Here is an 18,476-nt window from a genome sequence, read left to right as displayed (position 1 = left end):
ATAAGTGGATCATGTGTCCATATATGGATCATATGGTCATATATGGGTTACATGGCCATATAAGGATCATATGGTCATGTCCTATATATGGCTTATGTGATCATATATGAGATATGTGGTCATATATGAATCATATGGTCATGCATGGATAATATGGCTATATAGGTGCTGTATAGTCATATATGAATCATATGGACATGACTCATATATGGCTCACATGGCCATATATGGGTTATGTGGTCATATATGAATCATATGGCCATATAGTCATGCCCTATATGTGGCTCATGTGGTCATATATGAGATATATGGGCTTTATAGTCATATATGAATCATATGAACATGCCCCATATATGGCTCACGTGACCATATATGGATTATGTGGTCATATATTAATCATATGGCCATATAAGGATCATATGACCATATATGAGATATGTGGTCAGATATGAATCATATGGCTATATATGGGTATTATAGTCATATATTAATCATATGCTCATATAAGGATCATATGGCCATATATGGATCATATGGTTATATATAGATCATATGGTCATGTGTCATATATGGTTGATATGCCCATATATGGGCTATGTGGACATATATGAATCATATAGTCATACATGGATCATATGAATATATACAAAGCATATGAGCATATATCAAGCAGTTAAGGAGCATGTATGAAGGATTTATAGATCATATAGGAGACACGTGGTCATATATGAAGCACATGTGCATATATGGCCAATTTTTATAGATGGTCATATATAATTTTTTTCCACGGGTAAACATTTAGAGACATATATTTTTTCAAATTTTTCTACAAGTAACACGGTAAATAAATACAACTGACAAATGATGCATATATTTTTATTGTTTAAGCAAAAAAATATATATCATATAATTACTATTGTCAATGAATTTTCAACCAATTAAAACAAAATTACTAATTAATCTTAACAATAATTATTACAATAAAAATAATAATGACTATAATAAAAAAACTTTTGTTTTATTAATAAACTTAATTTGACAATCTAATATTAGTGATGTCACATAATAATAATATTCAGTAGCTAAAACTAGTTATAAAATATTGTCAGTGCTCAAGTCTCACAAAAACAACCGTCGCGTGAATTAGTAAGCACCCAATCAAGATAACGCGTTAATCGGGTGTAAACACCTGGGTAACCAGGACGTGCACAGCCATTGCCCCACGACACGACACCAATTACTTCATATTTTTTGTCCTGTCTCTCGGCAATCAATGGGCCCCCACTGTCACCTTGACAAGAGTCTTTTTTACCGTCTGGATAACCAGCGCACATCATATTATCTGATATCATACGTGGACTGTAACTTGAGTTACGGCAATCTTTTAAACTCATAACTGGTACCTCAACTTCTTGTAATAAACATGACGGTTTACCATCTTCATGTAATGTACCCCAGCCAGCAGCAATTGCTTTTGTTCCTACGTAGTCATTATCTATTGAACAAGAAACCAAACAAATAATCATACAGAGACAATTTTAAGGTTAAAATTTATATAAAAATTTTAGCGCCATCTAAACATCTAAAGTCCTTCCAGCGAGTAAGCCATCGTCGGTTATTACCCCCGCTTTTCAAAAACTAGGTTAATTTTACGTCGTTAATAGACATTAATATTACAAGCCGAATATTTCCGACAATTCCCGATGACAACTCATGGTCTGGGGAGACTTTATAAATTTAGATGAACTGACGGCAGCCGGACTTATTACGAAGTTCAAATAAAAAAAATAATTAACAGAAATTATTAAGAATAATGAATTGTTAAATATTTATTTAAAAATAATATGACACCCGTATAGTCAAGATTTATATATATATAAATTTTTTTTTTTCATGTAATTATTGTAGTAAAGATTGAATATTTAACAAGAAGGTTATTATAATACCCGTATTTATTTATGTAATAAGCGATAATATTAATGAGGTTAATTTGCGTAATTTTTTTTTTTAAATAAAATTTTTTTATTTTATATTTTCATTGTTTATTAGTTATTGCGTAATTAATAGATGATTTTGATTGATTGATTAATTAAGCGTCGAGTCTAATAATCGACAATGAAAAATAATAGATTTCTTAATTAATCATTTTCATTAATTACAAAATTAATTATTTGTTAATCGATTTAGTTAAATGCCGATTAATCAACCAATTAATTGATTAATCAATCAATTAGCTAATGATAGCCGCAGTTTCGTTATTAGATTAACATAATTAATTAAAATATATATTTTTTAAATTGATTAATTTGATTAATGATTTTTTTAATTGCACTAATCAATAATTAATTCCATAGAACTCTTATTAATTAAATTTTACTGATTATAAAAAAAAAATTTTTTTGTCGATTTGATTAATTGCAAATTAATTAACTCATTAATCAATTAAGTAATCAATTAATAATTGTAGCAGTTTCGTTAATAAATTAACTGATGATTTATTAGAATTTTTTGTTAATCAATTTGATTAATAGTCAATTAATGGAATAGTTAGTCGATTAATTAAAGTAGTATTATCATTAATAAAGTAACTAAAAATTAAAATTTTCTTTATTTTTTTTGATTAATTGATTAATGCCATTAATCAAAAATCAGATTAATGGATTAATTCATTAATCATATTAGATATTTAGTTCATCAATTACTAAATAGTGAAGTATACTCTTATATTGTTTTGGGAAATTAAATATATTTTAATTAACTTTATGATTAATTGTGTTAATTGATTAATCGATTATTAATAAGTAATTTACCTTTTACTGTAGGGAGGCAAATAGGTCGTATTGTATCAGTAAGTGGTACACGATCATTGAGCTTTAGTAATGCGATATCATTATCAAAATTAAGAAAACTAAAATCTCCTGTTGTTACACGAACAACAAAACGTGTCTCTGGTTTATTTTTTTCGTCACATCGATCGTGTTCACCAAATGTCACTTTTATCATAAACCACATAAATCTAAAAATAAGACTGAGAATATTTATATAATTGTTATATTAAAAAATTTATTATTTATATTGAACCTCTCTTTTTAATTTTAATTGACAATTAAGTAAAAGATCAATTATAAAATTTAAAAAAAAAAAAAAAAAATAGCACAGCGTCATTTTTTATGAAATTTCCTGTAATTTGAGTACCCACATCAATATATTTAAATTTCCAAAAAAAATTTTCCAAAAATAGTTTTTTTTTATTTTTTCTAAAAAATAGTTAATTAAGCTGATAGCTGAGTTGTTGACGAGTAAAATGAGTAGTCACATCAATATGTTATCATTTTATCATTAAACAACAATTATAATTAATAACAATTAATTAATAAATATATGTAATGATTAACAATGAATTCATTAGATTATAGGGTTGTGGGTGCTCATTCTACAGGGAATTATATCAACTATACGAATATGAGATTCATTTAGAAAAAAAAAAAAATATTACGTACCCTCTAACACAGTGTGCAGCAGTCAATACATAACGATCATTAATTAATGTACCTCCACAGTAAAATTTGTTTAAATAAGACAATCTGACCATCCATGGAAATTCATTAATTCGTGTTGTTTGTCCACCAACAATACGGCTCTCTTCATTTCTTAGTCCACAACCTTTAAATATATTTATAAATAAATTATCATTTGCAAGAATGTGGTCGTTTTCAAATATTTTACTGTATGATAATTGGATATAGAAAAATTATTTAATTGATTAATTAATTAATTGAAATACGTACTACAATAACAAGGTCCAGGGGACTGAGTTGCATTCGGTGGTTTATTACCAAATATTCCAAAAAAATTTCTTACAACATCAGTAATTAGATTTTTTTTCTAAAAAAGAAAATTAATATAATAAATTCAAATTTGCTACATATTTGTTACCGTGTTTGAAATGAAGAGACCGCGAAAAATAAAATAAAATTTTTAAGAGAAAAAAAAAATTTATTTTTGGTCAGAAATTATTAATTACAGTATAGAGATGAATGGGGCAAGTAGATCAGACTGGGCTCTGAAAATTATAAAATTTTTTTTTTTTTAAATCACATTTTGCCCCGGATTTTACTAAATTTTTTATATCACGGAAAAGTTACAATTTATAAATTTCAAATTTCAAATTTTTGCAGCTAAAATTTTTGAAAATTTATAAAATTCAAATTTTAAGATAAAATTAATAAATTTCGATTTCTTAAAATTTTATTTGAAAAAAATTAAACTTCAAAAGTAAAAAATTAAAAAAAAAAAAAAATTAAATCTGAATCCTCTTTTAAATCCAAGTTCACACTGATAAAAAATAATCCAACATTAAATCTCTTCCCTTTATTTACTTCAAATTATTATAGAAAAAAAAATTTAATTTCCTTGATTATATATATATATATATATATATATATATATATATATATATATATATATATATATATATATATATATATATATATATATATATATATATATATATATATATATATATATATAAGAAAAAAATAAAACTAATTATTTACCTCATAACAATTAACAAAAGCAATAACACAAAAAAAAATAATAATTTTTTTCATGATAATAATTAAGACACAATTAAAAATAAAAAAATAATAATTAGTAACTTTACAACAATTAAATTAATAAATAAATTATATATAAGTTATCATGACTTATCTATACAAAAATATATATAAATATATTTGTATATATAGACAAGACACGTATTGGCAAACGTCTTAAACCCGACTGTAAGATCCGACGACCAGTTTGAGTTCACGTTCATGGACAAATCCTGATACTGTCACTGACCGCGAGACTATTCCGCGGCACGATGCAATCATCCTCTTTTTTTATTTTGTTTAATAAAAGTTGTTCCTTAAGTTATTTTAATTTAAAATATAAATATATTATTTTATGTATTTTTTAAATTAAGACCGGTTGTAATTTTTGTTTTTTATATTTTTTATTTTCATCTCAGTATAAATATCTTTATATTTTAATATATATGTATGTACATATATTTAATGCAACGTGAATTTTTTTACGATGGAAATTAAGCGGAAAATAAACGAAGAAAAAATAAATTTAAGTTTCTTGACACTAGTTAAAATAACCGTTAGTTAACGATTTAATATTCCATTGGCATTACAACCGTTATCGAATCATCTATTTATACCTTTTTATTATTTCAATACTATTGTTCGGTATGATAAAATATATGAAAGTAAAAAAATATTTTTAACTAATTTTATTTTACTAAAAATAAATTCTCCATATAAAAATAAAAATAAAGTTTTATTTTATAATTTTTAGGCTGTACATAAATATATACAATATATGTTATATATATATTAATTTATTTTTGGCGTATTTAATTGTTAATTTTTTTTTTATTTGTTGCATAAACAAGAGTCGTCCATATTTGTATTTATCCAGTTCAAATATTTAGCTACTCGTGTATATACTCCAGGGTATCCTGGTCTTCCACAGCCGACCCCCCATGAAACTATTCCTGGAAAAAAAAATTTTTTGTTTTAAAAATAAAATGTAAAATCATTTATTTAATTTTTTTTTCGTTAAAATATTATTATTTGATTTCTACTCTAGTAACAAAAATTTGCTGTAAGATGGACGTGACATGCGAACCTAAAAATTTTGATCTGCGACTTAAAATGAAGACATTTGTCGCCGTAAGATGGGTGGGTCTGTTATGAGGTCATTAAAATCTAATACTTATTAAATTATAACTGCCGTAAGATGGGTGTGCTATACAGATGCTGTCAAATCCGAATATCTGTTATTTTATTTGCCGTAAGATGAGAAATGATATACAGATTATACACAATTCCAATACCTGTACCCTAAAGTTAGTCGCAGTAAGATGGAAAAAATTTTCAAGCATTATTAAATCTGTATAATTTTAATTATTGTTGCAGTAAGATGACAGGGACTATAAAAAAATTCATTTGAATCTATTATCTGTTAAATTATTGCTGCCGTAAGATGGAAAGTCGTAAATTGGTTTTATTATATTTTTGTATCTATAGTTTGAAATTAAATTCTTTGTTGTCGTAAGATGGACGACGATATGCAGATTATATTAGATCCTAATATCAGTCGCTTAATATTAAATTATGCGGCTGCCGTAAGATGGGCAGTGATGTGTGAGTTCATTAGATTCCAATATCGATAGTTGGCCATTAAACCATTCGGCTTCCGTAAGATGGACGCGAAAGTGTGCGCTCTTTATTTTAATTGCCTGTAATCTAGCGATAAATTGTTTGTTGCCGTAAGATGGACGGTAGTGTTTTTTTAATAAATTACATTTTGCATTAATAAATAAATAAAAAAAAATTAATTTACCAGCAATTTCAACTTTATCGCCCTCTTGTACAAGTAGTGGACCACCAGAATCACCTTGACATGAATCTTGACTACCTTTACCGGCACAAAGCATATAACCAGTAATTCTATTAGCTTTATATTTCATTTTACGGCATTGATCGAGAGTTAAAATCGGTACTTTAACTTCATGAACAACTCCAGGTAACATTCCCCCTTCCATCGTACGCCCCCAGCCTACGACAGTGCCATCTTTGCCTGCTGGATCAGATCCTTTAAAACGAAGTAATTTTTAAAATATATATTTTTGTACTATATATAATGTATACTAAATTGTATAAAAGTATATACCTGGCTGAGGCAAACAAATTGGTCGTATTGTTTTCGAAAAAACAACAGGTTTCCTCATTTTCAATAATGCCACATCGTGATTGTATGAATTAATGTCAAAATTACGATGGCGTATTATCGCAGCAACGGCTCTCATAACTGCAGGTGCATCTGTTGTTGTGTGTTGATCGTGATCACCAAGAATGATTCGTAATTTTGATCTTTTTAATCTTAAAAAAAAAAAATAACACACTAGTTTAGACATTAAAGTTAATTATTTACAATATTATTAACTGTTTTTTATTTGTGAACTTTTAAACAATATTTTAAGCGATTTACTCAAAAAAAGTGTACATATATTGTTTAGTTGTCTCTCACAGATACTAAATCAAGTGTATTGATTCTAAACGTCAATACCCTGTAAAAAGGTCAGTATTCATCAAAGCATTGTTCTATTTGTTATTGATAGCCGGCTTTATTGATTTATGTCTAATAAAGGATGGTTTGATTAAATAAAATAATTAATCCATTGTAATTTACGGTATTTTACAGTGCATTACGGTAAAATCCGGCAATTTACCGTAATTTGAGGCATTTTTACCGTAAACGCCGTATATTTTTTATTTTTTACAATTTTTACAACGCAATACTTCACTTTACGGTCAAAATACCATACTTTTGCTGTAAAATACCATATTTTACAGTAAAACACGGTATTCCATCGTAAATACCGTAATTCTTCCATATACCGTAAATTACGGTAATTACCGTAATTAAGATTTTCCAGGAAATTCAATTATAATATTTCTTCGTTTAATATTAGTATAAATTATATTACCAGCATAACTTGGTATTGTACAGTAATTAAAAATTTTTAAATACTCGACTATAATAATAAAAATAGAAACGTATTGATTCTGAGTGTCAATGCACAATAAACGTGGTATTATCGATCAAATCGACTTGTAATTGATATAATAATTCTTTACAGAAACTTGAAGATATTCACTGGTCTAGAATAATTATTAATAGCAATGTATTGATTTTGAGTATCAATGCACTATAAAAGTGGTATTACTGATACAAACATGGCTTTAATTGGCATTAAAAAATTATATAAGTTATGTACATATCATTAACGACCTATATGATCGGTAAAATAATTAAAAACTTATTAATTATAATTACTAATATTTTTTTCGTATGTTCACTGTCAATACAAATAGCAATTGTGTTTAAGCTACTTATTAATAATTAATTGTACACCATTCTAATATGTTTCGTCTTTCTTTTTTCATAACGTTGATGCTGTTTTTGATTTTATTTTACAATAAAAAAAATTATAATAATAAATATGTAAGTGTTCAAATAATATACCTGCGAAGACAATGAGCAGCCGTCAATACATATTCAGTAGTTAATAAACTAGCACCACAGTGAAAACGTCCTTCATAAACAAGTCTCGCAACCCATGGGTAACGATGAGGTACTGTAGGTTTACCACCTACTATACGAATTTCTTGATTCTGTACTCCACATTCTTTAATAAGACAATTTATTATTATTAATTATTCTCTAAAAATCGATCGATTGAGAAAGAAATAAGAAAATCTTCAAATTAAAAGAAAATATTTTGGATATTAAAATTATTCTAGAGTAGAGCCGGGTCTTGAAGCGGATTTTTAATAAAAAAAAAAAAAAAATTATGAGAATTTCTCCTGTATATATATATTTATTATAAAAAATGATTTTTGTATTTTAGTGTCTTACCACAGCTACAATTTTTAGTTTGTCCTTCATCACTTTCGATACTATCACCAGCAGTTACGTCAATACCGAAAATTTCATCGAAAAGAAATTTTCCCGTACGATTCTGTAATTTACAAATTAAATAAATAATTTAGAGAAGTAAATAAGAAATTTCATTATAAAATAGGAAAATGTTGAGCTAAATGAGACACCACTTTGTGAAAAAAAAATTTTTGTGTGATTAATATCTAAGTTCTTTTATTGTAAGTCGGAAAAGGGCTGACGTAGATAAGAAGAATTTTGAAAAATTTTTTTCTCAGACGCCTCGTAAAAAACTTCTTTTTAGTGAAAAAATACGTGGGGAATTTGGTTTTTTCTCTTGAAGTAAAAAGAACACGTGCCTCAGGACGATCAAAAGCTCATTTTTCGATACAATCGCGGTTTTTTTAAAATATCTCATGAAATATGCAGATTAAAGGAAAAAATCATAGGAACTATTTTGTAGGAAATTAAATTCTTGACAAAAAAGGTCATGTTTACTTTTGTTATAAAATGTGTATTTACGAAGATATTTTAAAAAAACTTTTTTAGATCTTATCAACTGAGCATTTAAAGAATTACGAATTTTAAAAATAACGTCTTTTCTTAAATATAGACAACTTCATAACTCGTAATATATCAACCACTAATGCTTGTTGTAGTTTCTATATACTTAGAAAAATGTTATTTTCAAAATTTTCAATCCTTAAAACGCTCAATTCATAAGACCTAAAAAAAGTTTTTTCAAAATATCTCCATAAATACACATTTTACAAAAAAATGAATATGACATTTTTTGTCAAGAATTTAATTTCCTACAAAATTATTCCTATGATTTTTTCCTTTACTCTGCATATTTAATGAGATATTTAAAAAAAAGCGCGATGGTATCGAAAAATGAACTTTGATCGTCCTGAGACACGTGTTCTTTTTACTTAAAAAGAAAAAACCAAATTCCTCACGAATTTGTTTACTAAAAAGAACCTTTTTATGGGGCACTTGAGAAAATTTAATTTTTAATGACCACCCTACATATATAAAAAAATAGATTTCTGATTGATTTTAAGAGCTTGACATATTGAAATGCAAATAACTTGTAAACAATGCGGAATTTTGAAAAATTTTGTTCCTAATAATTTGCAAGGAATAAAATTATCTACAAAAAGTTCCAGTGACATTTTTCGATAAGACTGAGAGTTTCGTCGAAAAAGTGGAAAATCTCAAAATTTACTATAAATTTGACTTAAAGCTTAAATAACTTTTGAACAATGGGATTTATCAAAAAATAATAAGAGACTTTTTTTGCAGAGCGTTCAATTTCCTACAAAAATATTTACTGGGCATAAAAATCTGTCGATTGGTTTGTGAGTTAGAAAATTCTAAAAAAAAGAAAATTTTTTTTCCCGCGTTATTTAAATGGAAAATAGAAAATGGATTGAGGCAAACTTTAATATCACTATTAAGAGCCCGAATTGGTACCAAAATTTTTATTTTTAGTTATACTTTCAAGTTTTGGACACCATAAAAAAAAATTGTTTTTTTTTAAACACCTTAACATATATATATATATATACATATATAATAAAATTTTATATTATGTATTATCAAAAAGAGAAAGTGTAATAAATATTGACTCTCATTTCGCTTAAAATATAATCCTAGTCATTGAACTTGACATTGATTGAATGTAATCGATAATAAATGAAAACAATTATAATACATAATATTATTATTAACAGCCATTTAAATATAACTTAACCCACTAATAATAATAATAAAAATATATAAAGAAAATGAAAGCTTACATTGTAATCATCACTTAAACTTGTACTTTTCGACCAAGAATTACAATTATTAATTAAAACAATAAATACAATAATTAATATATTTTTATCTATCACCATTATTCAATCACTTAACACTTAATTAATTATTAATTTACTATTATTATCAATTAACAAAAAAAAAAAAATATCAATGACAATTAAATAAACAAAATAGCTTTCGTTTTTTATATAAACTTTCTCCGATCATCAGTAATCAAACACTTGTAATTCTTACACCTTATCATGATTTTTTTTTTACTGTTAAAACTTTTATTAATTAAATCACAATATTTTTAATTATTAATAATTATTTTTAAGCTTGCACACGATAACGATAATAACATCTGTCCAAGCTTTCTCGTGGTCTATATATATGTATATATAGATATATATTATAATATAAACGTTGACGGGTAAGTTAAGACTGATCGACTACTCGAGTGGATTTAAACTTGAGGATCGTGATTCTTTGGTGAAGAAAGTTCTTTCTCCAACATTTACAACCGGATACCGGATTTAACTATACTTATAAACACTCTTCTTTTTTTTAACATTATTATTATAAATATTATTATTTATAATATTAATATTAATAATATTATCATTATCATTGTGACGATTGTCAGTATAAGTAACTTCTGGAAACAGGCTAAAAAATTATTGTAATTTTTTTTTTTTTATTACCGAGTTTATTATTTTTATTTAAATATTAAATATTAAATATTTTATTTATTATACTGATAGAAATTTTTTTTTTAATTATGACAATAAATAATAATTATTTTAGTATATTAGTAAGTAACGGTTTGATGGTTTCACTAACCCAGATTCATTCGTCGAAAGCAAAACGTCTTAGTCTCATGACCCGGTTAATATATATATATATATATATATATATATATATTTATATGTAGATTTATATAAATTTGAAGTTAAAGTATAAAAAAAAAAAATTTTACTGAAATATATAGAAATAAAGGGGGAGGGGGGGGCAATACGGGATACTTAAGAAAATTCTAAGATTGCAAGGATTCAAATGCGTTGAATCTTTTTTTTTTTTTTTAATGATATTTTAAGTAAATACAAAAAATTTTTATTTTTTGCGAGTAAAATGGGGACACCTCTAAAGAAAGTGGAAAAAAAAAATTTCTGGATGCTAAATAAATTTGATTAAAACAAATTTTCTTGTAAGTAATTTGCACGAAGAACTAGTATCACTCCGTCCGATCACTTGATATATTTGTAGAGATATATTTAGTAAATATAGAGATACAAATACATAAGTGATCTGGTACTAGTTTCTTGATCGGGTACTGAGTCTCTTACCTTACAAAAAAAGAACGAAAAAATTTAATAATTTTTATCATAAAACAAGTCATTAATATTTTTTGAGCAATACTTTCGATTTTTGAAAAAGTTTAAAAAAAAAATTCAAAATTATGCACAATTATATTTACAAGTGGCTTTGAAATTTTTAAAAAACATTGAAATATAAAATTTTTTCTCTTATAAAATTTTGGGCATAGTCCGTTTTGCCTCCGATATATAAGGCTGCGTCAAAAAATTGACTATGGTAATTTTGAAAAATTAAGCAAGCGCTTCATCAAAATTTTCGATTTTCCATTTAAATAAAACGGAATTTTTTTTTTTTTTTCAAATTTCGAATTTTATCATATCAGCAAATCGGTGTATGGGAAAAATCAATAAATATTTTTGTGAAAAATTGAACACTACAAAAAAGGTCTCTTATCATTTTTCGATAAATTTAATTTTTCAAAAGTTATTCGAGGTTAAAGTTGAATTCACAGTGTTTAAGTATTATTTGACTTTTCCAGCGAAACAATCACTTATCTTAAAATATATCTTCCATAACAAAAATTAATATGAAAATTTTACCAAAAAAAAAAAAAAAAATATAATAATTGACAATTGTAATGGTAATAATTATTTATTAATTTAAAATTAACAATCACAATGATAATATATTTTATTATATTTTAACTTATATACTAAAACGACTAGAATTTTTTTTGTCTTAACTTATTATTTAATTAATAAAGTAATCAATAATAATAATAATTAATTTGCAGGTGGGCAAATACATTCTCCTTTTAAATGGTCACGTAACCATCCCAAATAATTTGTTAACTTGGTATAGACACCTGGATATCTCGGTCTCGCACATCCTCGCCCGAATGATGTTATTCCTGTAATTAATTTGTTAATTAATTACATTACTCAATAATAATTAAAATTCTAATTTGAAATTACCTATTACTTCCAGATGTCCATAAGGACCTTTGACTAATAGAGGTCCGCCACTATCGCCCTTGAAAAGTTAAATTTATAAAATTATTGTTATTATTATTATTATTATTTTTTTATGGAAGAAGAGAAAAAAAAAGTTACAGAACAAGCGTCACGCTGGCCTTCAAGATAACCAGCACAGAACATGTTATCAGTGCGTCGGGTTTTTTGATAACCGGCTTCATCACATTCTTCGTCGGATAAAACAGGGACTTTAACTTTACGCAATGTCGAACTAACGTCCCCACCTTCTGATGTGCGTCCCCATCCAATGGCTGTTGCTAATGATCCTGTATAATCAATGGCACCTAAAAATTTATTATTAATTATTATTTCAGATTTTTTCTTCTGGAAAAAAAATGGAAAGTGCAGCAAAATTTTCATTTATTTTAGAATTTTTTTTTTTAACAATTTCCTATTTTTAGATACATTTTTTTAACCCGACCCATTTTACCCCAAAGTGTATTTTTCAAATATAAAGAAATTTTTTTAATTCTTGTTAAATAAAAAAAAAAAAATTTCAGTAAAAAAATTCAAATTTTTGAAAAAATTTATATAGTAGGAATGAAAACCAATTATTGAAAACACTAATTATCGATTTAGCGAAGATTCGATTCTTTTATTAAATCTTCATCATTAAATTTTTTTATCCCAGTATTTAAAAAAATGTTGAAAAATCCAAAAGTGCACACTTCAATCGCTCATTTTATTTTTAATGATTACTTTTATTTAATAATATCAATTTAGTTTTTTTTTATTATTAATTTTTATTCAACTTATAAATTATCACTTTGATTTTTTTATTTCTTATTTTCAGTTTAATATTTTTTTATTAACATTTTTTTTTAAATATCCCGCCTTTTTGTCTTAGATGTCGCTTTTTTTTTTCAAACCTATACTGTTACGCTAGTGCTGCCGCCAGTAGTTGATGTAGAGAAAAAATGAAAAAAATAATAACAGTAAAAATAAAAATGGCAGCCAAATTTTTCGTTAATAATCAGTTTTACGTTTTTAATTAATTACAATTAAACTAAAAGGATTTAGATAGTGATTTTCCATAGGGTTCTTGTGATAAAAAATACAAAGATAATAAAAAAAAAGTTAGGCTGATTAATTGTGTCTATCAAGAGTTATCGTGTTTACGAAGTTTCATACGGTACATCTGATAGCACTGGTTTCTTGAGTTAAAATCATTTATTTAAAACTAATAAAATAACGAATCAACTTAGTATTAGGTTCAAATTGTTCTTTAATAAATTCTCTATATGCTAGAATACAATTTGACCTATTTTGGTGCAATTAAAAAGATGTAGAAATATTTTTGTGTGAGTAAAATAGTCGGAAAAAAAGAACTGTTCATAAATCACCCTCAGCGCTTCACGCTTGAGGTGCGCAATAATATAAATTATTACTAATTAAATAATAATAATAATCTTACGATTTTCAGGTAAACATGCAGTACGTATAGAGCTCTCTAATGAAACAGCACGATCTAATTCAATAACACCAATGTCATTATTTAAATTATAAGTATTAAAATCTTTATGAAAAGTCCAAGATTTAACACGTCGGCGTATGGCATCTGGGCTTGGTTTATCAAAATCTTGATTACCGATATAAATTTCAAAGTGTCTTTCATCATATCTATTGACAAAAAATATTTTTATTATTCATACAACAATTTATTAATTAATATTAATGCCTAATTACCCTTCTAAGCAGTGCGCTGCAGTCAAAACATGGCGACGAGTGATCAAACTACCTCCACAATGAAATTTTCCACGTATTGTTATACCAACCATCCATGGAAATTCACCAATTGTTGCTGTTGTACCACCGACAATCCTCGTTTTTCTTCCAATACCACAAACTATAATTAATTAATTAATTATTAATAGGGTGTTTTATTATGGATGAAAAATTTTTTTTTCGCTCTCGGTCTTTGAAAATGTCTTTTATAATCTAAGTGTAATTCAAGCTGTGTTATTTGACCCTATCAAAAAACTCCATATCTAAATCCAGCCTAGACTCACAAAAAAAATTGGTGGCGGCTACCGAAAAATAATCGGTAGCAGCTACCGGAAAATAATAGGTAGTAGCTACCGATTGCCAATAGGTAGCAGCTATCGAAAAATTATCGGTAGCAGCTACCAAAAAATAATGAGTAGTAGCTACCGATTGCCAATAGGTAGCAGCTATCGAAAAATAATCGGTAGCAGCTACCAAAAAATAATGAGTAGTAGCTACCGATTGCCAATAGGTAGCAGCTATCGAAAAATAATGGGTAGTGGCTACCGATTGCCAATAGGTAGCTGCTACCGATTATTTTTTTTAGTGTATGTGGGTTCATACAGAGCATTTTAGGATGGATTCTTCTATGGTTTTTCATAAGAATATTAATCTATTCTTTTATTTATATACGCGTATCAATAGATAATAGACATAGAGATTAAAATTCTCCGGATTCTATAGAAAATACTTTTATAAGAACCCAGATTCCCATATGAATTTCCCATAAAGAAATCCGTACATCCAAATTTCTATGTCAGGTTCCCTTATGGGAATTCAGATACACGGGATTTCCTAAATGGATTCTTATATAAATCCATATACTCCTTTCTTACTTTCTATGGGTTCTTACGTAACTTCATACTTCCCTATCATAATTACCACAATCGCTGCATAAATTTGGCATTTTTGGAAATGCTATTTTAGGAGGATTCGCATCGACAATAAAACCATCGTCGATAATTGCCATGCCGTCGTTATCGAGTGTTGATGTCGAATTGAATAAATTTAATGAAAATTTTGAATCCTCATTGGCCCAGCTATTATGATTCTAAAAGAAGAAATGAGTTTTTTTTTAACAATTTTCAAAAATTCGATTACTTAAAAGAAAAAAAAATCCTAACTTTTGAAATTTTAAAATTCAATTTGGATAACCTTAATAAGAGTACTTACACATAGGATTGATAAAAAAGTCTAATTTTTCAAACAATACATTTTTTTGAGTAAATGAAGTTTAAATTTTTTTTTTAGAAGTTTCAAACTTATCAATAATAAGTTGCGATTGGTTTTTTGTGATTATCTCTGTAAATATTGAGTTAACGAAAAAATTAAAAGAATTCTTTTTTGTAGCCCTTTAAATTTCCTACAAAAAGTTATTCTTACACTTTTTTCAAAAACTCGATAGCTATTGAGAAATTTCGAGTTTAAAATTTTAAGAATGGAAAATAGAAATTTTAAGTTCAAATTGCTCTGAGTAATTGGTTTTTTGCAATTATCTCTCTAAATATTAAGTTAACGAAAAAATTAAAAGAATCCTTTTTTGTAGCCCGTTGAATTCTTTACAAAAAATTATTCTTCAACTTTTTTCATAAACCCAATATCTATAGACATATTTAAAGTTTAAAATTTTCTGGTATCTTTTGGATTCCCTGTGGCCCAGGATAAAATTTCCATTATCGATATATGCCAAAAATAAATAATTAAAATTAAAATTAAAAACTTACCCTCGGTAATGAATAAATTGTCTTACTCCAATAAAAAATAATAAAACACAACACAACTTTCATATTTATAAAAATTACCAAATAATTGCAAAAAAATTTAAACAAAAAAAAAAAAATGATGAAATACTAAATGGCTAGAATAGCTGGGCCGCGTTATAAAAGCGATTGCTAACAGAAAAAAAAAAAAAGAAAAAAATTGGTACAAGTAGATTGATTGTCGGTGGTAAAGTATTCGGTTAAAAGTTTGTTTAAGCCGTTTTATAGTAAATTATAACTAATAAATGTGCTAATGGTGGGAGGCGGGTTAAGTATCACCTTGGACGGTGTGTTTGCATTGGCAGATGTACACCGTCAGGCTTTTAAATCATTCGCGGGTTTTAAAACGCACATGATCATGTTATGTTGCAATACTAACTTTTTTTTTTACCTTTACCATAACGACTTTAGCTTATACTCTGTAGACTGCAATTTGTACATATATTTATTACATTGTAATATTGTACAAGTACAATGTCACAGAGGTAACACTTTAATTAATCGGGCTTCTTAATTTATTTAAAAAAATATTTATTTAAATAAAATGCACATGCAGGCCCAGGTCCAGTCCCACTGATCAATGTCAAATATTTCGTAATTGAAAACGAAAGTTGCATATAATATATTTTTAAAATAAACTCTTGAGAAAAACTTTTTTTTTCTTTCACTTATGAATTATGACTCAATTATTTATATATATATTTTTAATTGTTATTATTGTATTACAAGGATTTTCCATAGTATTCATTTGAATTTTAGCCTCATTTTTTTAACCACCGGAAATAACTTACACAATAGACAGGGAATTATTAAATTTTTAAACTTTTGTTCTATTGGATATTTTATATCAGTAGAAATAAATTAGATATTGTGTAATAGACTTTTTTTTTTTATGGTGACAATTGTAAATACTGAATAATGTTTTCAAGATTTATTTTTATTTATTTAAAGGTAGAATTTAAAAATTATGGAATATTTTATATGATGACCATTTTTTTAGGCCTGTGAAATGAAAATTTATTTTTTTGAAAAATTTTTCATTTAAAGTATTATTTAGTTCGCGATAATAAATTATTTATAAAATAATGGATCCATAGATGATCAGCTCAGAAATTATAAATATGGAAAATTGACTTAAATAAAAAATCATATATAATCATATAAATAATATATGATCATATATATCATATATGATCCATATTTTCTACATTAAAATGTTGTACGAACATACATCGATCATGTATAATTATATGTGGACACATATGAATGATATATGACAATATATGGTTCAAATATAATCATATATGAAAATATAAATTGTATATGCACATATATAAACATATATAATTCATATCCGATCATATAGGGCTTACATAAAATTATATATGAGTATATATGGTTCAAATATGAACATATATCATATATGCTCATATATGGTTCACATAAACATATATGATTCATATACGAACTTAGATTGTTTGAATATAATTATATATATATATATATATAATTATATATGAACATTTATGAATAAAAATCATATATGCCGATATATCAACCATATGTCAATAATTCAATATATATGATTTCCTTATGATCATATGTGACAATATATGAAAAAAACCTTACATTGGCCTATGTGATCCATATATGACCATACATAAACCATATATCAATATATATAATTTCCTCATAATCATATATGCTCATATATGAACCATATATCAATATATATGATTCCTTTGTGGTCATATGTGACAATATATGAAAAAAATCATTCATTGGCCTATGTGATCCATATATGTCCACCTATGAATCATATATATATGTATAAATGGTGCCTTTATGATCGTATATGACAGTATATGAACGAAAATCATATATGCCCATTTATGATCCATATGTGCCCATATATGATCCATTTACAAATATATTTGATTCGCTTATAATCATATATGATAATATGTGAATATGATCATATATGATCATTTTTAATCAATATATAAACATATGTGAACTACTTGAAACATATATGATTCACATATGAGCATATGTATAAATGTATGAATATATATTCCATATGACATATACATTTTTTTTCGAATTCATTTAAACATCATATATCATCGCATATAGCTCACATGGCCCGCTATTCGCATTTCTATAGAATTAAATTTTTTTAAGAATTTTTTTGAAATTTGCATCATCATATAGAAAATGAAAATGACCTTTGAACGTAGATAAATATTAGTAGGTATTAATTAAGTAATTTTTTTATTTATCTAGTGAATAAACTTAA

The 18,476-nt window shown here is 26.0% G+C and overlaps 1 protein-coding gene across 1 annotated transcript; it reads right to left on the bottom strand.

Annotated features, from left to right (window-relative positions):
• Positions 1-859: 859 nt before the first annotated feature.
• LOC103580961 (transmembrane protease serine 9) lies at positions 860-15,450 on the bottom strand. Its single transcript, XM_053738646.1, has 17 exons — positions 15,300-15,450; positions 14,340-14,499; positions 14,068-14,273; positions 12,732-12,937; positions 12,594-12,651; positions 12,411-12,529; positions 10,302-10,403; positions 8,479-8,581; positions 8,086-8,248; positions 6,730-6,938; positions 6,400-6,651; positions 5,430-5,548; positions 4,557-4,658; positions 3,789-3,885; positions 3,501-3,663; positions 2,811-3,028; positions 860-1,495 (listed from the first exon to the last, which is right to left on the bottom strand). The coding sequence occupies exons 1-17, from the start codon at positions 15,385-15,387 to the stop codon at positions 1,113-1,115; spliced, it is 2,748 nt and encodes a 915-aa protein (XP_053594621.1). The 5' UTR covers positions 15,388-15,450; the 3' UTR covers positions 860-1,112.
• Between the last annotated feature and the right edge of the window lie 3,026 nt (positions 15,451-18,476).

This window comes from Microplitis demolitor, chromosome 4 (genome assembly GCF_026212275.2).
Source record: "Microplitis demolitor isolate Queensland-Clemson2020A chromosome 4, iyMicDemo2.1a, whole genome shotgun sequence".
NCBI classification, from domain to species: domain Eukaryota; kingdom Metazoa; phylum Arthropoda; class Insecta; order Hymenoptera; family Braconidae; genus Microplitis; species Microplitis demolitor.
Note: the sequence above shows the minus strand (reverse complement) of the source record. Positions and strands in the feature narration are given on the sequence as shown.

Excerpts from the sequence above, each read along its gene's own strand:
- LOC103580961 (XM_053738646.1), bottom strand. The coding sequence starts at position 15,387 with ATGGCAATTATCGACGATGGTTTTATTGTCGATGCGAATCCTCCTAAA. Across the intron at positions 8,582-10,301 it reads GTTTAAGTGATGATTACAAT|AATCGTACGGGAAAATTTCT; the intron begins GTAAGCTTTCAT and ends TGTAAATTACAG. Across the intron at positions 6,939-8,085 it reads GCTGCTCATTGTCTTCGCAG|ATTAAAAAGATCAAAATTAC; the intron begins GTATATTATTTG and ends TTTTTTTTTAAG.